Here is a 25,628-nt window from a genome sequence, read left to right as displayed (position 1 = left end):
TGGAACTGTCTTCATATCAGTGATAAAGCTGTTTTGTTTTCATATCATTTTTGTATTCACTGGAGTAACACTTTTAACTTTCTTCAAGAACTTTCCTTTGCATTTACAACTTGGCTACCATTGGGTACAAGAGGCTTAGTTTTCAGCCTGTCTCCACTTTCAATATGCTTTCCTTGCTAAGCTTGATCATTTCTAGCTTTTGATAACTCTTCCTTTCACTTGAACACTTAGAGGCCATTGTAGAATTAATCATTAATTTCAATATCATTGTCTCAGGAAATAAAGAGGCCCAAAGAGAGAGAGGGAGACAAGGGAACAGCTTGTAGGTAGAGCAGTCAGAACACTCACATTTATTGATTAAGTTTTCAATCTCACATGGCATGGTTCATGATGCCACAAAACAATACAATAGTGACATCAAAGATCACTGATCGCAGGTCACCATAACAATTATAATAATGAAAACACTTGAAATAGTGGGAAATTTTAAAAAATGTGACAGAGAAGCACAAAGTGAGTGAATGCTGTTGGAAAAATTGTGCCTATTGACTTGCTTAGTGCAGGGTTGCCACAAAGGTTCAATTAGTAAAAATCACAATATCCATGAAGCACAATAAAGTGGAGCATTGAAAAATGAGGCATGCCTGCACTGTGCCTGGTTTTTATATGAATGAAAGGATACATAGTAGACGAGGTCTGCTGGGCATGTGGAGCCTCAGCCCTTAGTGTCCCTGAAGCTAAGATCAGTTTACACACTATGGTAGTATGATTGGAGAGATTATGAGCTAGGCAGGGGCCAACAGAATGTTTGAATCAACAATAAATATAACAGCTGTCTTTCTATAGGAATATGTATATGTGAGTTCTAAAATAAAAATGTTTAAATATTTGAAATAAAGCTCCATGAACCTTGTTCATTGCTAAATTTTATATTCTTAATAAATTCATATTTGTTAAGCATTTTTAACAGTTTTTCTCAAGAATGCACTGTACTTGCAAAGAAATCTTAGCTAAAATCAGGTAAATATACTATTTATGTGTAAAAAACTCAAAAATGAAATTGAAAACTTTCCCAAAAAATTTTAGCAAAAATTGTATTTAAGTGGTCTGTAGGTACATTTTAATATGTTTGATATGATGAGGAAGGATGACTATTATTTCCTTCAAAAGTAATAGAGTCCATCTCAGGGGCTGTGAACAAATACACTCTGTTTCCATCAAGCCCCTCTATATTTTCCAGTTTTTCTTCTTGGATCTAAAATAACATGCACATTATTTGAAATATACATCTATGTGGAAATCTTAAGAGATTGAGGAATGACAGTAAGTTCTGAGAGGAGCATCATGGTACCTTGGTGAATGCCTTGTGGTCATAGTAGCTGGGACCCCTGCCCCCCCCAGGCTCTGCATCTGAGAGTAGACCTGCCAAGTCCAGAGACTAGAATTAGTATTCATGACTTCAGTTCATCAATTTACAACAAGAAACATAACTGCTGAAAGGCTCAGTCACTCATATCCATTGGACAGTCCCATTTTGCCCACATTGATAGCCATATCATAGTCAAAAGTTGGTAATCACAGAATCAGAGGAGGAGAGTTCCTTTCCTGATATGAGGTTAATGGCAATGTGTCCTTTACCTGATGGAGGTGTCCATCACCACCACAGACCTTGCCAGTGGAACTTGGCCCCTTTGCCTAGACATAGATGCTGATCCAGCTGTATCAGCTTCCATGACTCATCATTTTTAGATTTGGCAAAAAAAAATCCCCCTCTTTTGGAATAAAAGGTTAATGCATTAAATGAAAGTCACAGATTCTGCTGACTTGGAAATCAATCTTTCTTTTTTCCCCCCTTTTAAAAATTTTAATTATTGTTCAAGTACAGTTTTCTGCCTTTCACCCCCATCCCAGCCTGCACACCCAGTCCTCCTCACCTCCCTCCCGTTTCCACCCCTCCCTTGTTATTGTGCATGTGTCCTTTATACTTGTTCCTGCAAACCCTTCCCCTTTTCCCCTGAAATTCCCTTCCCTCTTCCCTCTGGTCACTGTCAGCCTGTTCTCAGTTTCAGTGTTTTTGTTATAGCCAAGTGTTGGAAGCAACCTAGGTGCCCATCAGTACCTAGGGAATAGGGGACCTAGACAACCCAAGCATGTGCCCTGACCGGGAATCGAACCAGCGACCTCCTGGTTTGCAGGCCCATGCCCAATTCACTGAGCCATACCAGTCAGGGCTAAAGATCTTTGTATTTCTTCTGTCAACTATCTGTTTATATCTTTTTCTCCTTGTTATTTCTTATTTTGAGTAATTGTGTTTTCTTACCCACACCTCTCTTGCTTTTTAAAAAATTAAGTCGGTTATTGGTTTTCTACTTTGTTGATTCGAAAATAGGTTATTTATTTATTTTCTTATTTACTTATTATATTGCTTTTCTATTTTCTTAGTCATTAATGTCTTCTCACACCTTTTAAAATTCTTCCTTATGTATTTTTTCATGGTATTTTTGTAGGTTTTCAATTTGCATATTTATCATTTATTTTAATTTTTGGTAACTTTAGTTGATGATATATATTTTTCTTTGGGCATTCATATAGTTGTGTTCTATAGATCCCTATATAGAGAGGGTGGGCAAAAGTAGGTTTGCAGTTGCAAGTGTGTGCAACAGAGTTTATTCTTGTATCATTTATTATTATTATTATTAACCTTCTTTTGTATTTAGTTATATTGTATTTAGTTTAATTGTTCTTATTTCATAAAGGTTCTGCAATTTCATTTTGTATTCATCTCCAAGGGATGAATCTTATCCAAGAGTTGTTTAATGGAGTGTATGTTTGTTTTTAATTTCCCAAAACAGTGGCAACAGAGACTTGACAATACTTGTTGATATTACATATGTCCATAAGAATGCTATTTGTATAATTTCTATTTTTGAATAAATGATTGAGGTTTTCTTTATGGCCTAATATAAAATAATCCATGTGTAGAAGGTACAGTTTTTATTGTTAAATTAGAATATTTGTGAATTATAATATGAAGTTACTTATATTATATTAATTTTGTTATTGAATTATTTTCTACACTTACTGTCTTGAACAGAAAATACCTGACTATTACTGTATTTTTAAAAAATGTGTCCTTCAACATGAAATGTAACAATATTTGCATCATAGGGATACCAGAATAAAAAGAAAGGGAGGAAGGGATAGAAAACCTGGGTGAAGAAATAATGACAGAAAACTTTCATAATCTGGTGAAGAAAAAAGTCACACAAGTTCGGAAAGTACAGAGAGTCCCAGTCAAGATGCACCCAAAGCAACCCACAGCAATGCACATCACAATTAAAATGGCAAAATTTAAAGACAAAGAGAGAATCTTAAAGGCAGCAAGAGAGAAACAGTTATGTACAAAGGATCTCTGATAAAGCTCTCAGCAGATTTCTCAACAGCAACACTGTAGGTCAGAAGTGACTGGCATAGGTATCCTAAGTAATAAAAAGCAAGGACCTGCAACCAAGACTATTGTATCCAGCAAAACTTTGATTTAAAATGGAAGGTGAGACTTCTGGCCAAGATGGAGGCATAGTTGGAAACACTGTACCTCCCGCAGAAGCAAGTTTAAAGACAACAAAGTTTTAGTAACAAAAATGGAGCCAAAACACAGAAAGTTGAACTGTACAGAGGTCCAACAACAAGGAACCATTCATCCAGACCGGTAAGAGGGGCGGAGTCAGCGGCGGAGCAATATCAGGCAGGAGAGAGCACAAGCGGTGGCTGGCGGATCCCAGGTGTAGGGTGGCAATTGGGTGAACCCAGTGAGGGTGCAAGGTGGCTGGCTGACTGTGGTGACACATTTGCACGCAGATAAACCAAGCGAAGGAGTGAGAAGTGAGACAGACTGCTCAGGCTAGGGCCCCAGTGATGGGAATTAGAGCCTGAAAGCACCAATTGGAAAGACTTTTGGGGTCGAGGTGCTGGGAGAAGCTCCCAGGCTCACAGAGTTCGTTGGAGAGACCCACAGGCTCCTGGGTGGTGTACAGGCCCACACACCTGGGAACTAACCAGAAGGGCCCAATTTGCTTGTGGGAAGCGGCAGAGGGGACAGAAATCTGAGAGAGAGCAGAACAAATGCTATTGCCACTCTCTGACCCCGCCCCCACATACAGGGTCACAACCCAGCGACTTGGGGTGCCCCACCCTGGTGAACACCTTAGGCTTTGTCCCTCATACATAACAGGTGTGAACAGACCAAAACATTATGGCTCAAGAACAACTCAAAGCTCCAGAGCCAATAAATCTAAGCGACCAAGAGATAGCTAACCTTTCAGATGCACAGTTCAAAATACTGGTGATCTGGATGCTCACAGAACTGGTTGATTTTAGTCACAAATTAGAGGAACAAATGAAGGTTAAACTAATTGAAATGAAGGGAAATGCACAGGAAAGCAACAGTGATGGAAAGAAAACTGGGACTCAAATCAATGGAGTGGACCAGAAGGAAGAAAGAAACAACCGAACAGAAAAGAATGAAGAAACAAGAATTCAGAAAAATGAGGAGAGGCTTAGGAACCTCCAGGACATCTTTAAACGTTCCAACATCCAAATTATAGAGGTACCAGAAGGGGAGGAGGAACAGCCATGAGTGGAAAACTTATTTGAACAAATAATAAAGGATAACTTCCCCACTCTGGCTAAGGAAATAGACTTCCAAGAAGCCCAGGAAGCTCAGAGAGTCCCAAAGAAGTTGGACCCAAGAAGGAACACACCAAGGCACATCATCATTACATTAGCCAAGATTAATATGAAGGAGAGAATCCTAGAAGCAGCAAGAAATAAGGGGACAGTCACCTACAAAGGAGTTCCCATCAGACTGTCAGCTGATTTCTCAAAGAGACCTTACAGGCAAGAAGGGGCTAGAAAGAAGTTTTTCAAGTCATGAAATCCAAAGACCTACATCTAAGATTGCTCTATCCAGCACAGCTTTCATTTAGAATGGAAGGACAGATAAAGTGCTTCTCAGATAAGGGCAAGTTCAAGGAGTTCATCATCACCAAGCCCTTATTATATAAAATGTTAAAGGGACTTATCTAAGAAAAAGAAGATAAAAAATTTGAACAGTGAAAGGACAGCAAACTCATAGTTACTAACAACCACGCCTAAAACAAAAGCAGACTAAGAGGACAGCTAGATCAGGAGCAGAACCATAGAAATGGAGATCACATGGAGGGTTAGCAATAGGGGAGTTGGAGGAGGAGAAAGGAGAAAAGGTACAGAAAATAAGTACCATAGACGGCAGGTAGAACATAAGGAGGAGGGCAAGAATAGTGTGGGAAATATAGAATCTAAAGAATTTGTGACACATGGACATAAACTAAAGGGGGGAATGGTGGTGGAGGGGGTGTGCAGGGTGGAGGGGAATGAAGGGGGGGAATAGGACAAATGTAAAGGCACAATCAATAAAATATATTCTAATAAAATAAAATAAAATGGAAGGTGAAATAAAGAGCTTCCCAGACCACCCCCCCCCAAAAAAGTTAAAAGAGTACATTTCCACCAAGCCAGCATTACAAGAGATGCTAAATGGACTACTTTAAGAAGTAGAGAGGAACACAGATACAAAGGGGAAAATGACAAAGAATAAGTACCTATCAATAATAACCTTAAATGTAAAGGGACTAAATGGTTTAATCAAAAGACAAAGGATGGAATGGATACGAAAACGTGATCCACATATATGTTGTCTATAAGAGACCCACCTCAGAACCAAAAGATAGACACAGGCTGAAAGTGAAGTGATGGAAAAACTATTCTATGCCAATGTATAAAAAAAAAACTGTGGTAGCTATATTTGTATCTTACAAAATAGACTTTAAAATAAAGGCCACAACAAGGGACAAGGAATGTCACTACATAATGCTATAGGGATCAATTTAAGAAGAGGATGTGATCCTGGAAAAACATTCATGCCACCAATATAGGAGCACCCAAATATATAAAGAAATCTTGGACGGCTTTAAGGAACTGATAGACAGCAATACAGTCACTGTAGGGGATTTGATACCCCACTATCATTGTTGATACCCCACTATCAACAATGGACAGATCTTCCAGACAAAAAATCAACAGGGATATAGCGGCATTAAACGACACACTAGATCAAATGGATTTAATTGATATTTACAAAACATTTCATCCCAAAGAAGCAGAATATACATTCTTCTCAAGTACACATGGACCATTGTCAAAGATAGACCACATCGTAGGACACAAAATAAGCCTTAACAAATTCAAGAAAATTGAAGTTATATCAAGCATGTCCTCAGATCATAATGGCTTGAAACTAGAAATCAACCTTGAGAAAAAAACTCAAAATATTCAAATACATGGGGGCTAAATAACATGTTATTAAATAGTGAATGAATTAACAGTGATATCAAGTAGGAAATAAAAAATACCTGGAAACAAATGAAAGTAAGCACACAACAACCCAAACCCTATGGAACACTGCAAAAGCTGTTCTTAGAGGGAAGTTCATAGCATTACAGGCCTACATAAAGAAGATAAAAAATCCACCTGGCTGGTGTAGCTCAGTGGATTGAGCTGGGGCCTGTGAACCACATGATCTCGGTTCGATTCCCAGTCAGGGCATGTGCCTGGGTTGCAGGCCAGTTCCCAGGAGGGGACTCACGAGAGGCAACCATACATTGATACTTCTCTCCTTCTCTCCTTCCCTTCCCCTCTAAAGATAAATAAATAAATTTTTAAAAAAAGAAGATAGAAAAATCTCAAACAAACAACTTAACCCTATCTCTAAAAGAACTAGAAAAGCAACAACAAGCAATGCCCAGAGTGAGTAGAAGGAAGGAATTAACCAAAATCAGAGCAGAAATAAATGAGATAGAGACCAAAAAATCAACTCAGAAGATCAATGTATCCAGGAGCTTGTTTTTTAAAAAAATAAACAAAACTGATGAACCTTTAACTAGAATCATCAAGACAAAAGGAGAGAGGCCCAAATAAATAAAATCAGAAATGAAAAGAGGAGAAGTAACAACTGATAACATAGTAATACCAAGGATTATAACAAATTACTATGAAAAGCTATATGCCAAGAAATCGGACAACCTGGGCAAAATGGAAAATTTTCTAGAAACAATCTTCCAAAAGTGAGTCAAGAAGAAGCAGAAAACTTGAATAGACTGATAACAACTAGTGGAATGGAAGCAGTAATATAAAAAAATCTCCCAGCAAACAAAAATCCTAAATCAGATGGCTTTGCAGGTGAATATTACCAATCATTCAAAGAACTAACACCTGTTCTTCTCAAACAATTCCAAAAATTTCAAGAGGAGGAAAGACTTCCAAACTCTTTTTGAGACCAGTTTTATCCTAATTCCAAAACCAGGTAAAGACACAACAAAAGAAGAAAATTATAGACCAATATCTCTGGTGAACATAGATGCTAAAATCCTCAAAAAATATTAGCAGACTAGATTCAGCAATACATTAAAAATATCATACCCCATGATCAAGTGGGATTCATCCAAGGGATGCAAGAATGATACAATATTTGCAAGTCAGTGATATATCACATAAACAAATTGGGAGACAAAAGCCACATTATCATATCAATAGATGCAGAAAAAGCATTTGATAAAATTTCTCACCTGTTTATGATAAAAACACTCAGCAAAGAGGGAGTAGAGAGAGCATACCTCAACTTAATAAAGGCCATATATAACAGACCCAGTGCCAGCATCATGCTCAATGAGCAAAAACTAACAGTGTTTCTCTTAAGATTAGGGAGGGTATTCCCTTTTACCACTTTTATTGAACACAGTACTGGAAGTACTAGCCACAGCGATAAGACAAGAAGCAATAAAAGGTGTCCAAATTGGAAAGGAGGAAGTAAAACTGTCATTATTCACAGACATTTTATTATACATAGAAAACCCTATAGGCTCCACCCAAAAACTACTTGACCTAATAAATGCATTCAACAAAGTAGAGTGGTACAAAGTCAATATTCAGAAATAAATGCTATTTTTATACACAATAATGAACTATCAGAAGGAGAAACTTAAAAAAACAATCCCATTTACTATTGCAACAAAAAATAAAGTACTAGGAATAAATTTAACTAAGGTGGTAAAAGACCTATACTCAGAAAACTGTAGGATACTGAAGAAAGACATTGAGGATGACACAAATAAGTGGAAGCATATACCGTTTTATGGATTGGGATAATTGACACAATTAAAATGTTCATACTATTCAAAGCAATCTATACATTCAATGAAATTCCTATTAAAAAACTAATGGCATATTTTGCAGATTTAGAACAAATATTCCAAAACTTTATATGAAATCAAAAAAGACCAAGTAGCCTAAGCAATCTTGAAAAAAAAAAAAGAACAAAATTGGAGGGGCCTGATACCAAACAATACTACAAGCCACTGTAATCAAAACAGTCTGGTACTGGCATAAGAACAGACATATAGATCAATGGAACAGAATAGAAAGCCAAGAAATAAACTCATGTCTTTATGGCCAATTAATATTTGACAAAGGAGGCGAGAGAATATGATGGAGTAAAGATAGTCTCTTCAATAAATGGTGTTGGGAGAACTGGACTGGTACATGCAAAGAAATGAAACTAGACCACCATCTTACACCAAGCACTGGAATAAACTCAATTTGGATAAAAGACAAATATAATATATATCATTATGCCATAAAAATCCTAGAAAAAAATAGGCAGTAAAATTTCAGATATCTTGTATAGCAATATTTTTGCCAATATATCTCCTTGGGCAAGGGAAAAAAAGGAAAAAATAAACAAATGGGACTACATTAAATTAAAAAGCTTCTGCACAGATAAAGAAACCATCATGAAAATGTAAAGAAAACTGACTATATGGGAGAACATATTTGCCAATGATACATCAGAAAAGGGTTTAATCTCCAAAATATATGAAGAACTTATACACTGAACACAAGGAAGACAAACAATCCAATTGAAAAAATGGACAAAAGACCTGAATAGACACTTCTCCAAGGAGGACATACAGAGGGCCCATAGACATATGAAAAAAAAAGTTCAACATCACTAGACATCAGAGAGATGCCAATTAAAGCCACGATGAGATACCACTTCACACCTGCCAAAATGGCTATTGTTAATAAATCAACAAACAACAGATGCTGGCGAGGATGTGGAGAAAAGGGAACCTTGGTGCACTATTGGTGGGAATGCAGACTGGTGCAGCCACTGTTGAAAACTGTATGGAATTTCCTCAAAAAATTAAAAATGGAACTGGCTTTTGACCCAGTAATTCTACTGCTGGGAATATATCTTAAGAATCCAAAAAAACCAGTTTAAAAGAATGTATGCACATCTTTGTTCATAGCAATGCCATTTACAATAGCCAAGTGCTAAAAACAGCCTAAGTGCCCATCAGCACATTAGTGGATTAAAAAGTTGTGGTACATTTACACAGTTGAATACTATGAAGCAATAAAAATAAGGAATTTTTACCTTTTATCACAGCATGGATGGAACTGAAAAATACTTTGCTAAGTGAAATAAGCCAGTTGGTGAAAGACAAATATCATATGATCTCATTTGTAAGGTGATTCTCGTGAACAAAATAAACTAATGAGCAAAATGGAACCAGGGGCATAGAAACATAGAATAGACTGACAGCTATAAGAGGGGAGGTGGGAGGTAGGGACTTGTTGAAAGAAGGTGAAGAACAAATTAGTCAAAGAACACGTATTAATGACCCATGGACATGGACAACCATGTTGGGATTGACTATGGGATGGGGGGTGGGCTGGGTGGAGGGGGGCAAAGGGGGAAAAACTGGGAAAACTGTAATAGCATAAGCAATAAGATATTTAATAAAAAATTAATTAAAATAAAAAATTTGTCTTTGCATTTCCTGTAGCTTTTGCTTTACAAAAGCTGTGCTACATTATTGAATGCATTGATATTAATAAAATGTTATATCTGCCCTGACTGGTGTGGCTCAGTGGATTGAGTACTGGCCTGTGAACCAGAGGGTCACTGGTTAGATTCCTGGTCACAGTACATGCCTGGGTTGCAAGCCAGGTTCTCAGTTGGGGGCATGTGAGAGGCAACCAATTGATGTATCTCTCGAACATCAATGTTTCTCTCCCTCTCTTTCTCTCTCTTTTCCCCTCTCTCTAAAAATAAATAAATAAAATATTTTAAAAATTGTTATATTTTCGTTGTGAAATTATAACCTTTGGTATATTAAAGTGTCCTTCTTGGTCTTGTTTAATGCTTTTTGGACCTGAATTCTACCTCATGTGGGATCATAACACTTTTTAAATTTTGTTTTTAAATTTTATTTAAATTAAAAAAAATTTAAATAATTTTTTAATTTAATTCTTGTTCAAGTACAGCTATCTGTCTTATATTCCCAGCCCTGCCCGCCCCCCGCCCCATGCTCCCCATCTCCCTCCCATTTCCACCCCCCACCCTTAGTTATTGTCCATGTGGCCTTTATACTTGTTCATGAGTTCATCCCCTTTTCCCCTATGATTCTCTCCCCTCTCCACTCTGGATCTTGTCAGCCTGTTCCCTATTTCAGTGTCTTTGGTCATATTTTGCTTGCTTGTTTGTTTTGTTTAGATCCCTGTTAACGGCGATATCATATGGTATTTGTCTTTCACCGCCTGGCTTATTTCACTCAGCATAATGCTTTCCAGTTCCATCCATGATGTTGCAAAGGGTAGTAGTTCCTTCTTCCTTTCTGCAGCATAGAATTCCATTGTGTAAATGTACCATAGTTTTTTGATCCAGTCATTTACCGATGGGCATCTAGGTTGCTTCCAACTCTTGGCTATCGTAAATTGTGCTGCTATGAACATCGGGGTGCATAGGTTCTTTTGGATTGGTGTTTCAGGGTTCTTAGGATATACTCCTAAGAGTGGAATTGCTGGGTCAAAAGGCACGTTCATTTTTAGTTTTCTTAGAAAATTCCATACTGTTTTCCATAGTGGTTGTACCAGTCTGCAATCCCACCAACAGTGAACTAGGGTCCCCTTTTCCCCACAACCTCTCCAGCACTTGTTGTTTGTTTCTTTGTTTATGATAGCCATTCTGACTGGTGTTAAGTGGTATCTCATTGTGGTTTTAATTTGCATCTCTCTGATAGCTAGCGATATCGAGCATCTTTTCATGTGTCTCTGGATCCTCTGTATGTCCTCCTTGGAGAAATGTCTGTTCAAGTCCTCTGCCCATTTTTTAATTGGGTTGCTTGTCTTCTTTGAGTGGAGTCGAGTGAGTTCTTTGTATATTTTGGAGATTAAACCTTTGTCTGAGGTATCATTGGCAAATATGTTTTCCCAAACAGTTGCTTCTCTTTTTATCTTGATACTGTTTTCCTTAGCCATGCAGAAGCTTTTAATTTTGATGAGATCCCATTTGTTTATTCTTTCCTTTATGTCCCTTGCTCTAGGGGACGTATCAGTAAAAATATTGCTGCGTGGAATATCTGAGATTTTCTTGCCAAGGCTCTCCTCTAGGGTTTTAATGGTTTCACGGCTTATATTTAAGTCTTTTATCCACCTTGAATTTATTTTGGTGTATGGTGTAAGTTGGTGCTCAAGTTTCATTTTTTTGCATGTAGCTGTCCAGTTCTCCCAACACCATTTGTTGAAAAGGCTGTCTTTACTCCATTTTATGTTATTGCCCCCTTTGTCGAATATTAATTGACTGTAGAGAGTTGGGTTTATTTCTGGGCTCTCTGTTCTATTCCATTGGTCTATGTGCCTGTTTTTGTGCCAGTACCAGGCTGTTTTGATTACAGTGGCCTTGTAATACAGTTTGATATCAGGTATTGTGATCCCTCCTACTTTGTTCTTCTTTCTCAAAATTGCAGCTGCTATTCGGGGTCTTTTATGGTTCCATATAAATTTTTGAAGTGTTTGTTCTATGTCTGTGAAATACGCCATTGGTACTTTAATAGGTATTGCATTGAATCTGTAAATTGCTTTGGGTAGTATGGACATTTTGATGATGTTAATTCTTCCAATCCATGAACACGGTATATGTTTCCATTTATTTGTGTCTTCCTTGATTTCTTTCTTCAGTGTTGTGTAGTTTTCTGCATACAGGTCTTTTACCTCCTTGGTTAGGTTTATTCCCAGATATTTTATTTTTCTTTTTGCTATATCGAATGGGATTTTTTTCCTGATTTCTGCTTCTGCTGCTTCATTGTTGGTATACAAAAATGCCTTTGATTTCTGGATATTAACTTTGTATCCCGCTGTTATGCCAAATTCATTTATTAGTTCCAGCAGTTTTTTGGTAGAGGCTATAGGGTTTTCCATGTACACTATCATGTCATCTGCAAACAATGCCAGTTTTGTTTCCTCCTTTCCGATTTGGATGCCTTTTATTTCCTTTTCTTGTCTGATCGCTGCAGCTAGAACTTCTAATACTATATTGAATAGAAGTGGTGAAAGTGGGCAACCTTGTCTTGTACCTGATCTTAGTGGAAAAGCTTTTAGTTTTTGCCCATTGAGTATGATGTTGGCTGTAGGTCTTTCATATATGGCCTTTATTATATTGAGGAATGTTCCCTCTATTCCCACCTTGCTGAGTACCTTTATCATAAATGGGTGTTGTACCTTATCAAAAGCTTTTTCCGCATCTATTGATATGACCATGTGGTTTTTGTCTTTGCTTTTGTTTATTTCGTGTATTACATTTATTGATTTGCGTATATTGAACCATCCTTGCATCCCCGGGATGAATCCCACTTGGTCGTGGTGTATGATCTTTTTGATATATTGTTGGATGCGATTTGCCAATATTTTGTTGAGGATTTTAGCATCTATGTTCATCAGTGATATTGGTCTGTAATTTTCTTTCTTTGTTGTGTCTCTATCTGGCTTTGGGATTAGGGTGATGCTGGCTTCATAGAAAGAGTTGGGGAGTTTTCCCTCCTTTTGGATTTTTTGGAATAGTCTGTGAAGAATAGGGGTTAGCTCTTCCTTAAAAGCTTTGTAGAATTCTCCTGTGAAACCATCTGGCCCAGGGCTTTTGTGTGATGGGAGTTTTTTGATTACTTCTTCAATTTCATTTGCTGTTATTGGCCTGTTCAGGTTTTCTGCTTCTTTTTCATTGAGTTTTGGAAGATTATATTTTTCTAGAAATTTGTCCATTTCACCCAGGTTTTCAAATTTCTTGGCATACAGTTCCGCATAGTAATTTCTTACAATCCTTTCTATTTCTGTGGTATCAGTTGTAATCTCTCCTCTTTCATTTCTGATTGTGTTTATTTGTGTCCTCTCTCTTCTTTTCTTAATGAGCCTACTTAAAGGTTTGTCTATTTTGTTTATCTTTTCAAAAAACCAACTCCTGGATTCATTGATCTTTAGAATTGTGCTTTTAGTCTCTATGTCATTTAATTCTGCTTTGATCTTGGTTATTTCCTTCCTTCTACTTGCTCTGGGCTGTCTTTGTTGTTGTTCCTCGAGTTCTTGCAGGCGTTGGGTTAGGTTGTTTGTTTGAAATGTTTCTATCCTCTTTAGGTGAGCCTGTATCGCTATGAACTTCCCTCTCAGGACTGCCTTCACTGTGTCCCATAAATTTTGGGTTGTGGTGAGTTCATTTTCATTTGTTTCAAGGAGTTTTTTGATTTCCTCCCTAATTTCAATCTTGACCCATTCATTGTTCAATAGCCTACCATTCAGTCTCCATGATTTTGGGTGTTTTGGGTTTTTTCCTGTGGGGTTGGTTTCCAATTTCAGTCCCTTGTGATCAGAGAAGATGCTTGGTATGATTTCTATTTTCCTGAAGTTGTTGAGACTGGTTTTGTGTCCTATCATGTGATCTATCTTTGAAAATGTTCCATGTGCGTTTGAAAAGAAAGTGTATTTAGTTTCTTTGGGATGGATGGCTCTATATATATCAATTAGGTCCATTTCTTCTAGAGTGTCGTTTAATGCTGCTATATCTTTGTTGATATTTTGTTTGGAAGATCTGTCCATTTTTGACAGTGGGGTGTTAAAATCCCCTACTATAATTGTGTTGCTGTCAATATCTTTCTTGAGGTCCTCTAGGATTTTCTTTATATATTTGGGTGCTCCTGTGTTGGGTGCATATATATTTATGATGTTAATGTCTTCTTGGTGGATTCTTCCCTTGAGTATTATGAAGTGACCTTCTGGGTCTCTCTTTATAGCCTTTTTTTTGAAGTCTATTTTGTCTGATATGAGGATTGCTACCCCGGCTTTTTTTTCATGTCCATTTGCTTGGAAAATTTGTTTCCATCCTTTCACTTTCAGTCTGTGGTGGTCTTTTGTCCTCAGGTGAGTCTCTTGTAGGCAGCATATGTGTGGGTCATGCTTTCTTATCCATTCAGCTATTCTATGTCTCTTAATTGGTGCATTTAATCCATTTACGTTTAAAGTTATTATCGAAAGGTACTTATTCATTGCCATTTATGTACCTGTGTTCCTCTCTGTCTCTCTCTTTTCCTTCCTTTCCTTAAAGCAGCCCTTTTAGTAATTCTTGTAGAGCAGGTTTTGTGGAGGCGTATTCTTTTAGACTTCTTTTGTCTTGGAAGCTCTTTATTTGGCCTTCTATCTTGATTGAGAGCCTTGCTGGATAAAGCAGTCTCGGTTGTAGGCCTCTGTTTCTCATTACTTGGAATATTTCCTGCCATTCTTTTCTTGCTTGGAATGTTTCCGTTGAGAAGTCATTAGCCAACCTTATTGGGACCCCCTTGTATGTTACTTCCTTTTTCTCCCTTGCTGCCTTTAGGATTTTCTCTTTGTCTTGGAATTTTGCCATTTTAATGATGATGTATCTTCCAGTAGAACCCAGGAACCCAGGTGGAACCCAGGCCTCTTTGGGTTCCACCTGATTGGGACTCTCTGCGATCCCTGAATCCGTGTGACTTTCTCTCTCCTCAACTTAGGAAAATTTTCCATTATTACTCTTTCAAGGAGATTTTCTATCCCTTGTTCTTCTTCCTCCCCTTGTGGTATTCCTATTATTCGGGTATTATTACGTTTCCTGTTGTCTTGCATTTCTCTTAAATTCTCCTCATTTTTTCTGATTCTCTTTTCTATTATTTGGTCTGTCTGGGAGATTCTTTCTATCCTGTCTTCTATCTCACTTATGCGATCTTCTGCCATATCGATTCTATTCTTCATACCTTCTACTGTGTTCTTCAGTTCAGAAATTGTATTCTTCATTTCCTCGCGGCCTTTACTAAGGGTTTCCATCTCCTTTTTCATGTTGGTGTAGTGTGCAGAGAGCTCACTGTAGCTCCCCTGTAGTTTCTGGTAGCTCGTTGTAAGCTCTTTGAATATCCTGATAACCAGTGCTTTGAATTCAATATCTGATAGTTGGCTTGCCTCTATTTCATCTAAAGTTCTTTCTGAGACTTCCTCCTTTTCTTTCATTTGGGGATTGTTTCTTTGTCTTCCCATTGTTTGTGTTGCTCTTCTTTTTGGCTTCATCTTCTTAAAGTGATCTGTTCTGGGTTCCTGGGTTTATGGTGTGAACTTCTGTGGTAAGATGCCTGTGAGATTCAGTGGTGCAGTCTCCTGCAGGTATCTTGGTGTTCTCCACTTCCACCTACTCCTCTTTTTGGCTTCCAGCTGGTCAAACCTTTTCTTCTGCTCTCCCTAGCTACAGCAGCCTGAGGGCCTATTAGTGTGGCCTTTCTCTCCTCTCGATGAACTTAGCTGGTCTCGCAAGTGCCCTCCCAAGATCCAGAATGGCGCCACTCTCCCGTGCCCCTCTGAGAGCAGGTTTTTCCCCAGGCTTCCCAGCTCTGGCCTGGCGTGAGGGCACGCACTCCCAACCAGGCTTTCCTGGTCTCGCAGGCTTGGGCTTGGACCTTTCCCAGTGCTGTGGCTGCACACACTGGGCAACTCACAATTCTTCCAAGCTGGCAACCACAGCCTGACTCCCAGTGCTTCTCAGTCTGAGCCCAGCTGGGTAGGGATGGAGCTGGCGACTGGCGCTCTTCCAGGGGCCCTGCCAGGAGCTCGAAGCTCCCCGAGGCTGTGTGAGCACCCGCTGGAGTCCCCTGCTATCGGGAATGCGTGACACTGGGAATGCAGAGGACTCCCAGACCTCCAAGCTGGTAACCACACCGGATTCCTGATTCCGGATGCTTCTCAGTCTGCGCCCAGCTGGGTAGGGATGGATCTGGCGATTGGCACTCCCCCAGGGGCCCTGTCAGTCACGCGCAGCACCCCGAGGCTGTGTGAGCGCCGGCTGGAGTCCCCGGCTGGAGTCCCCCGGTATCAGGAATGCACACCACCGGGAATGCATGCCACTGGGAATGCACACCACCAGGAATGCACGGGACTCCCAGACCTCCAAGCCAGCAACTACAGCCTGCCTTCGGGTGCTTCTCAGCCTGCGGCCGGCTAGGTAGGGAGGGAGCTGGTGACTGGTGCTCTTCCAGGGGCACTGACCATATCCAGAATCTCCCCCGAGACTGTGGGAGCACCGGCTCAGGCTACTGGGAATGCTGGGGCCCCTCAGTTCCCCAAACTGGCAAACACAGCCTGACTCCACGGGTTATCAGAGTTCTCCGGTTTGCTTCCCAATGCCCACTCCTCTCTCTGCCACTACAGGCAAACCAATCTCTCTTGGTGTTTTCCAATCTGCACCCTGCTGGTTAGAGAAGATGTCGGTGACTAGTTCTCTCATAGGGTTGTCGTTGTTGCCCTCCCTCGGCTCTCAGAGATCAGGGCAGCCCTGCCAGGGCCCTGGCACTGCCAGCGAAGGGCCCGCAGCCTCAGTGCTGTTCCCTCGTACCTTGCTGATCTGAGGTCCATCTCCTCTCCTCAACCTCTGGTCATTCAGTGTCCGCTATACTCTCTGGGGTCCTGCCGTCCCATATGCTGGGTCCCTGTTGGGTGTTCACCGTGCTCCTCTGCAGAGCAGCCTGGTTTTTCTCCGGTGTGTGAAGGGAAGCGAAATCCTTTGTCCTACTCCGATGCCATCTTCCTTCCATCTCCTAAAATTTTTGTTTTAATCTGTATTTTTCTGCTATATATCCACTTACTACTTTCAAAATAACTTTCTTAATCTCTTTGATTTGGACATCTCTTGTAAAGAACATAGATTTACATAAGCTAATATGTAAACTTGTTCTTTTAATAGTGAATTAAGCTTTTTACATTAATAATACAAATAATATGTTTGACCTCAGTCTGTCACAGTATTCTGGCACATTTATGCAAATATTTGTCTTCAACATAAATAACATCATTCACTATGGTGTCTGTTTTATTTGCTTTTTTTATGGACAGTTAAATATATTCAAATACTCCTGATCATACTGTATGGCAAATGTTTTTCCTACAATTCTGGTTTGGTTTCTTTTGTTCATTTGTTCTGATGCTTATTCTTCTAGATTGCCCAGGAAGGGATTATGGGAATGACAGTCCCTGAGTCCTTTCAAGTTCTTTGCTGTTTCTCTTTGGTCTTTATACCTAAAGGTCAGTTTGGATGGATATAAAATCGCTTTGTCAACAGTAGGGCAGCCTTCCCTTTCACACATGCTTCCTCGTTATTCTGGCTCTCGCTCTGGGTTTTTGTTTTGTGTATTAGTTTTCTATTGCCACTGTAACAAATTGCCATAAACTTAATGGCTTAAAACAGCAAAAATTTATTTTCTTTCTTCCCTGGAGGTCAGGAGTCTAAAAATCGGATGTTGAAAGGGCTAGTTCCTTCTGGAAGCTCTAGGAGAAATTTTGTTTTCTTGCTTTTTCCAACTTCGAGAGGCTGTCTGCCTTCCTTGGCTCATTGCATAGTGTTCGAAGCCCTGGAGTTCCATCATCCCATCTTTCTTACAGGGACCTTTGTGACTGCATCGGGCACATAGTCATAGGTCTGTGTAGAGACTCAGAATAATCCAGAATGATCTCATCCTCAAGTCCTTTGACTTACTCACATTTGCCAAGTCCCTTTTGCCACATAAGGTAACCTATCCACAGGTTCCTTGGACATCTTTAGGAATGTTATCCAGCCTAATACACTTTGCTTTCTCTGTGGACATTTCCCTTACTTCCTGTAAACCAACAGTGCAATGAAAAATACGTGTTATGTAGAATCCAATGATTTTGTTGTGGGAAGCCCTTCAAACATCTCCTGTCAGGAGCAAAAGTCCCCTTACAATTTGCATAGGCTCCATTCAAACCTTTGGGCTCAGCATCTGTAGGGTTTATAAATCTGCATTTTAAAAACTGTAACTAGGGTGATTCTTATAATAAACTGGAGTTGAGAAGTTCTACTCCACAACTTGTTCATATGCAGGGGTGAGACATCATGAAAGGTTAAGGCCAACATGGATGAGGAGGTGGGTGAGGGAAGCTCAGGAGCTCTGGCTCCTGGCTTAGTCCCTGGTAACACATACTTTTCCTGTCCCCTACACACTCCCTGTGGACTTATTCCACTTACTGGTAACCTTAAGTCAGTCTTCCTATGGGACCTTACAAGTGAACAGAGACTTAGAGGCCATGAAAGACTGAGCATAGCTTGACTGACCTAAACCCTACTTGTCCTTTAGGGACATTACAGAGATGCCCCTTCTGCTTGAAACCTTCCCTGATACATCTTTGCCAAGTATAAAAGTATGATATCTCCTCTCTTTGACTCTTTTTGACTCTTGGAATCTCATGCCATATTTTTTCAACTAGATGGTATTCAAGGCTAAGGACCACATCCAGTTCATCATCACTGCCCTGTGGCCCTTAGCCTTTCACGTCAATAGTGATTGAATGGGACACAGAGCCCAGTGGCGTACACAGGTTTTATTGATGCATCAGGATAGATGGGTCAGTGGACAGATGGCAGAGAGAAAAGCAGCTCTGAAAAAACTCATAAGCTGAGGAACATTGAGGAAAGGGATGGCTTGCTCTGTCTTCTGCTTCTGAGAGGGTCTGCACAGCAAAGCAGGCAAAAGAGAGAATTTAGGATAGAAAGCACCTTGCAGAAATGGCCTCATTGAGCAAGACCTTAGAGAGAAGCACCATGTCTCTTAAGCTCTGATGTCCAGGGACATGCCAGCTGAACTGGCCAGGGCAAGCCAAGCCAGTGCCTCTCCAGCTGTCTTCTTCTGGAGCTGGACACTCATGGCTTGTTGCTTTTGAAGTAGGAATACAGCCCCCTGGCTGTGAAGCCTCGCTTCCCCTCCAGCTCTGCTGCCTCCTGGCCCTGCACTGAAGGCTTGCTGGTGTGCAGGCTGCCCTGGGCCTGCCTTCCGATCACTGTCTCTCTTGTGTGGTCATCAGCCCACTCCTCCCACTTAACTACCAAGGGCTCTCTCTCTCCCTGCCCTCCAGTCACACTGCCCTTTGGGTGAGTGCTGCTGTAGTCCTGTCTGCCTTTTAGAGTGCTTGTCCCAGTCTGGGCCTGTCCTCCTCCTGTGGTCTCTTCTGCCTCATAGCTGCTCACTTGTGTGCGTCTTTGACCACAGGTTGGCTGCATCTGGGTCTGTCGCTGTTCTCTAGCCCCTATGTGGCTTGAAGTCTGGCTCGTGTCCTGATTCATGATCTGGATATGTGACCCTGACTGTGTCTGAACATGCCCTCCAGTAACAGTGGGTCTTGTCTGGCTCCTGTCTTGACTGTGTGTCTCAGTCCCCCTGGTCTGGCCATGGGTGGGCTTCTGTGGCTGGGTACTGGTGTTTCCTGTTGGCTGGCTCCTGTCCTGCTCTACAGTCTGGGTGGCACTTCCCTGTGTCTGAACATGTCCTCCTGTAACAGTATGTCCTGTCTGGCTCCTGTCTTGACTGTGGGTCTCAGTCCCCCTGGTCTGGCTGTGGGTGGGCTTCTGTGGCTGGGTGCTGGTGTTTCCTGTCAACTGTCTCCTGTCCTGCCCCTTGGTCTCAGTGGCACCTGTCTGGGTCTCAGTTATGGTTCCAGTAATAGTCTCAGTTGCCTGGGGGGCTCTGGTCTGTTCCCCAGTCTGGGACTTCCTCTCTGACACCCTTTCTCTGGTCTGGGGCCTCTGATCTTTTCCCTCTCTCTGGGTTGGCTCCACATTTCCCCTTGCTTGTGTTCGCTGGCTCTCTTTGTCCTGTCTCTGAGACTCATACTGCTTGTCATGGTGACTGACCTGAGAAGAGCTGATGTCCTGACTGTGGGTCTGTGTCCCAGTCCTACCCTGCCCTCTGGCAGCCTGCCTGCTCTGTCTACCACTGCTCCCCTCCTGATGCTGTCTTTCCCCTGTGCTTTCCATTTCTGTGACACTTCTCTCTCCTTCTTCCAGCTCTGGTGAGGCCCCGGTGGGGAAGCTTCCAGACTCTTGAGGTCCACACACTCCCTCAGGACTCTCACTCAATGTCTTGAAACAGGCCTGTGAGACTTTAAACACTAAGACTAAGAATTCCTTGAATTCTACAGTCCCTGTGTGGTCTTCATCCAGCAGGCGCAGGACTTCATCCACAGTGGCTGGGTCGTGGGGTTTCTGAGGAGAAGATGAGGCAAAGTCAGCAGCTCTCCCTGAGGAGGATGTGGTTAGTCTGGTCCACTCCGATTCCAGGTTACCATCCCCAAGCCTGGAGCCCACCCGCTGTGGTCCCCTCTTTGCCTCCCCACACTGTTATGGCAATACAAACACAAAATCACTGTCATTTTTTAATTCTGTCTTTCTCCCTCGTGATAGAAAGCTCTTTTTATTTTATATCCTCTGTGTCTGGCACGATATCTGGCTCATGGGCAAACTGGATGAAGACTTTATGAAGAATGAATAAATGATGGCACTCGTAGGTTGCCCTTGGGCTCTGGCCCCACCACTGGTGCTATAGTCTTACCTGAGAGTCCAGTGCCAAGAGAAGCACAGTGGGTACATGGCCCCAGGGGCATTCTCTGAGCTCTTCATTGAGGCTCAAGTGTTTTCCCAACATAGGGTAGGTAGGTGTCCTGAAGGACCACAGGTTGCCCTGAGCATGGAGAAGCAGCACCCGGATGGGCTCACATACTTCTGTCCCCAAGACCTGAACCATCCTGGTTCCTTTAGCAGGAAGAGGCAGGGAAGTGCCTCAAGACCCTGGGGGTCTGGTTTGCCAGGGTGAGCCTCCCCAATGGGGCCTATGAACAACATGCTCTCCAAAACCTCGTTTCTGATGTGAGCACTCAGCTCGTGTTTTTGAGCAACTGCTTTGTACATGGCCAGAGCTGTGCTTCTCAGGAATGTTTATTAATGGGTGAAGAAATCTCTGATAGAGTCAATGGCTACCATATTAGATTTAAGCAGCAACAAAAGTAGCAATTACTTTTATTTCGAGACAGTCCAAGGCTGTTTCTCCCAGAGCTGTCCAGTTAGAGTCCTTTAACCTTGTTTCTCAATTAGCATCAATTGAAGTCAAGGCATTTTCTCTAAGGCCCAGTGACTGTCCCTTGTTCCTTTCTGTTTCCCTGCCTGCACAGTCTCCAGGAGGACCTGCAGGCCTGGATCTAGCGGCTGCCTTCTTGGATTCCTGAGGCAAAGCTGGTCTGCTGGCAGACTGCTTCTCTCTCCCCTTCACCTCCTCCCGACCTGGCTGAGCACATCATACCACAATGACATCAGCAAGCTCTTGCTCCAGGAGCCTTTTCAGCTCCCCCCGGGTGAGCACTGAGCAGTTGCCCTCCGTCCTGGCATAGCGTTGAAAGGCATCAATGATCCCGTTAATGTTTCGCAGTAACTGAGGCATCTTGGGAGTCCAGCTGGAGAAAGAAGAAAAGCCCCCCAGGGGGTTCCATAATCAACCTCAGGGGGTTCCTCCTAGGGGGTACTCCTGCTTCTAAGTCCACTTCCTACATTTTCAGCTCTGCTTCTGGTCTCTGTTTTCTTCCTTCTTCCTTTCCTTCATAACATATTTATGGAGGGGACAGCGGGGCACACTGATCTGAGACAGGCTCCTGAGTCAGCCTGCCACCTACCCATCAGGTGAGTGGGTGAGGGCATGTTGTTTTATCCCTCCAGGCTTCAATTTACTCATTGTGAAATGAAGGCAATACTAGTGTTTACTTTAGAGGATTATTCTGAAGATTAAAAGAGGTAATTCATTTAATACATGAGCCAGATGCTGGCTTATACAAAATGCTATTAAATATCATCATGGTATTATACACATATATTATATTCACGTATACACACACACACATGCGTACATCTATATATACTCTACTGTTCACAAATCACTTTCATGTGCATCATCTCCCATAATCCTTATTATCTCCACCTTTTTATAGGTAGGGGAGCAGACTCAGACTCGGGTGATTTGCCCCAGACATGCAGCTTGTGAGGAAACAAGGACTCCTAGAACCTATATCTCCCAAACCCAAATACAATGGTTTTTTGGACCCTGCCTCAAGGATGGTCTGTCCGGTCTATCTTTTCCTGCTAGTCCGTGTGAGAGTCCTGCTGGGAACACCAACAGGCAGTATAAGTGCCTGTGTGAGTCAACTCTTGCCTCAGGTGGGGGCCAAGCAGGAACCCAGGGGCCCAACTTAACCCTTCCTTGCTGCCTTTTAGGAAGGTGTTTAGGAAGAGGCTGCACCATCACCTGTTGGGACCAATGAGGAAAGGGGCATTCTGCCCGGATGAGAGGTCTACCAGGTCTGAGAGACCGGGTTTCTCTGAATGTGAGCATTGTCCTCAGCATTAGGACCCAAGGTATGTGGTTCCTCCAAGCTTGGAACCCTGGTGACCTGAGAGGAAGGGTTCTCAATTGAAAGGAGTGATTTTATTTTTTTCTCATCAGCCAGGGGGGCTGGGTACAGATTGAAGTGAGTCCTGGGTGTGGCTGGATTAGCGAGAGGCAAAGAGACCTGGAGGTGCAGAAGCCTCAGGGAGAACATAGGGAACAGATGGTGTATGAGATGGCAGCTTTCAAATGCAGGGAGAGATGGAAGGCTGAGAGGGTGCGGGGGGTGGGTGGGTGGGGGGCACCATGGCATCGTAAAGGAGAGGGCACAGGAAGAGGAGGGCCTGGCTAGAGAAGCAAGAGAGTGAAGGAAGGAAGCAGACCTGGTGGCTCTTTAGGAAGTGTCCTATCTACATCCAGTAGCCAAAAATTTCAGGCAGACTTTACTTTCCTTATGCATGAAAACCGGAGTAGTGCACCTCAGCTCTGACTGGTGTGGCTCAGTTGGTTGGGTGTTGGTCTGCAAAGTGAAAGTCCTGGGCACATGCCTGGATTTCAGGTTCAGATCCTGGTCAGGGCATGTATGAGAGGCAACTGACTGATGTTTTTCATATCAGTGTTTCTGTCTCTCCCTTTTCCCTCCCTTCCCCTGTCTCTAAAAATAAATCATTAAAATCTAAAAATACATATATATATATGTGTGTGTGTGAAAGGAATATTTTACCTCAACAACGACATGAAGAGATCATGTTTTTGTTTTTGACTTTGTTTTTAACTATGTGGCAGACCTTAACCACTGACGTATAAGTAGTGAAAATAATAAGACATTTTAATTATACTTCAGATCCCTTAGAATAAATTCACAAACTCATCCTGCCTCACTATTGCCTCTTGCTCCCTGAGAAGGTTCAACCCCATTGTCTGTGTTGGCAGAAGTAACCTAATTCTAGTCTCACAAATCCTGAGCATTGCCAAGAAACTTCCTTGGCTGATCCAGGAAGGTCTGTGGGTGGTCCATTGCCCTGCCAGTGCAGGGGAGGAGTGTGCCCTTTCCCAAGTGCGTAGGTCTGCCTGAGGCCTAGTCAGAGCACACACTTTCCGCCCACAGCCCTGGTTTTATGAGCACAGATCACCAAGACACTGAGAGTGAGAAAGAGGTTCCTCAGAAGGGAACTTACCTAATGCACAGGCAGGATGAGGCAAGTGGCTGCTAAGCGGGGTGTGCAGTGCCAGGTCAGCAGGGCAGGAGCTTTTTATAGGGGGTTTAGCCGAGGTTAGTGCTAGTCTTTGGACAAGAAGTCCCGCCCCGTGGAAAGGCTTGATGCACCCCAGGCTCAGTGGAGCCCCACCTCCCTGCTGTTTTACCTGCTGACTCGTAGCTGTGTTGGTCTAATTATCTGGCCTGTCATACCACACGTGGAGTCCTTTCTCTGTCCGCTTCTCTCCCTGGGTCTGTCTATTCATGACAGGTGGGTCTGTCCCTTGCAGTGGGCTCAGCGGTGCTCAGCAGGTGGGGCTCCCTGTGACTATGCTTTGTCTCTGTGTGACTGCAGAGTCATGCAGCGTTTTGTTTGTTTTATACACTAATATTGGAGAACTTACTCATCTGTTGAGGGTTATCCTTTTCGAAGCAGTTGCTTTGGGAGGCTGTACGTGTTTTTCTGGTGGTGTTGTCATTACTTAAGACATTCTTGGAATTCTTGTTTTGGAATTTCCTTTTACACCCAGTTTATGAGACATGCAAAGGGTCCAATCTTATTTCTCTGTAGTTGGGTCTCATATCTGATTTAAAAAAGAAGGTTAACACTTCCTCCTCCCTCAACATGGGTAGATACGCTTCCTATGGGTAGATAGCTTTTTACAGCTGGTAGAAGCTTAAGATGATTCTGTGCAACCCTTCATTACAAAGACAGGAAACTGAATTGGTTGACTAGCAAATATTTGTGGAGATTTTGCTTCATTTTAGACAGAGGGCTAAGGCCTGAGGGACACAGAGTTGAACAAGCTTTGTTTCACAGAATCTGCTGTTGGGCAGTCCCTAAGAAAGTCCCCCAGAGGGTAACAGTGACAGTAATTATCACTTGACTTTCAACAACATCTCCTTTTGTTAGAGGCTCATGACAGTCCTGAGGAGTGGATGGGACTGCTGAGCCCCGTAAGGAGGACACTGAGAAATCCTCAGAGAAGTAGCCACACGATGGAGAGGGGATAGGGCTGGACCATCCAGCTGTGAGTTATGAGCTTGGAACTTCCAGAAAGGTTTGGAAACTAAGGGAAAGTAAGTTAGGGAAGCCAGGTTCTTTGACTATGAGGTAGGTATCATTAAATCCAATTTACAGATGAAGAAACTGAGATAGAGAGGTTATGTAAACTGTCCAAGGCCACATACCTAGAAAAGTATAAGATCTGAATTTGAACTTAGGTCTACCTGCCTCCAAAGCCTGGGTCTTTCCGCATGCTTGGGGCTATACATAGTTGAAGCAGGGAGAGGTGTCTGTGTGTATTGGGCAAAGAGAGATTCACTGGAGAGAGTGGTTGCAGCTAAGGGAGATGAGGAGGTGAGGGAGATTGGGACTGGCAGTGTCCAACTTAATGTGTAAATCTGTGTTTGTAAAGTTTGCATTGAGCTGTTATAAATAGTAACTTTAGGTACATGGAGGCCAGGGACCCTGTTAGAAGTTGAATCAGATTCTTATTCTTTGCTCACTCCACTGTGGAGTGAACAGGAATATCTCGAAGAAACAAACTCATTTTTGCACTTTGATTTCTTCTTACCCACTTACTGGGAAATCCATTGCTGACCTCTACTTGATTTATTTCTGCAAATATCTAACAGCTGGTATTTGCTACATGGGGTGGGCTACCAATAAAGAATAAGACTGTGCTTTCTAGAAATCGGTCTCATCAGGAGAATAGGACATGCACACCAAAAATACTTTTCTAATAATGGGAAGACAATTTTTGTAAAATGTTAAATAAAATTGGCTGCTC

The 25,628-nt window shown here is 41.9% G+C and overlaps 1 protein-coding gene across 2 annotated transcripts; it reads right to left on the bottom strand.

The window, feature by feature from the left end:
* Positions 1 to 18,797: 18,797 nt before the first annotated feature.
* CRNN (cornulin) lies at positions 18,798 to 24,152 on the bottom strand. Of its 2 annotated transcripts, none has more exons than XM_037060339.1 (3): positions 24,003 to 24,152; positions 21,564 to 21,714; positions 18,798 to 20,473 (listed from the first exon to the last, which is right to left on the bottom strand). In XM_037060339.1, exons 1-3 carry the CDS (start codon positions 24,044 to 24,046, stop codon positions 19,136 to 19,138), a joined length of 1,533 nt encoding a protein of 510 aa, XP_036916234.1. In that variant the 5' UTR covers positions 24,047 to 24,152; the 3' UTR covers positions 18,798 to 19,135. The 2 variants fall into 2 exon arrangements, with proteins under 2 accessions (XP_036916234.1, XP_036916235.1); XM_037060340.1 differs by lacking the exon at positions 24,003 to 24,152 and adding an exon at positions 23,816 to 23,886.
* Between the last annotated feature and the right edge of the window lie 1,476 nt (positions 24,153 to 25,628).

Source organism: Sturnira hondurensis, unplaced genomic scaffold (genome assembly GCF_014824575.4).
Source record: "Sturnira hondurensis isolate 20B ecotype Veracruz unplaced genomic scaffold, ASM1482457v3 Scaffold0011744, whole genome shotgun sequence".
Lineage (NCBI taxonomy): Eukaryota > Metazoa > Chordata > Mammalia > Chiroptera > Phyllostomidae > Sturnira > Sturnira hondurensis.
Note: the sequence above shows the minus strand (reverse complement) of the source record. Positions and strands in the feature narration are given on the sequence as shown.

What these genes read in the sequence shown, in the direction of transcription:
- CRNN (XM_037060339.1), bottom strand. Translation starts at nt 24,046, where the DNA reads ATGACAGGCCAGATAATTAGACCAACACAGCTACGAGTCAGCAG. An exon ending in ACACAGCTACGAGTCAGCAG is followed by an intron (nt 21,715 to 24,002) that starts GTAAAACAGCAG and finishes TTCTTTCTCCAG; the next exon opens with CTGGACTCCCAAGATGCCTC. An exon ending in AGCTTGCTGATGTCATTGTG is followed by an intron (nt 20,474 to 21,563) that starts GTATGATGTGCT and finishes TCTTCTCCTCAG; the next exon opens with AAACCCCACGACCCAGCCAC.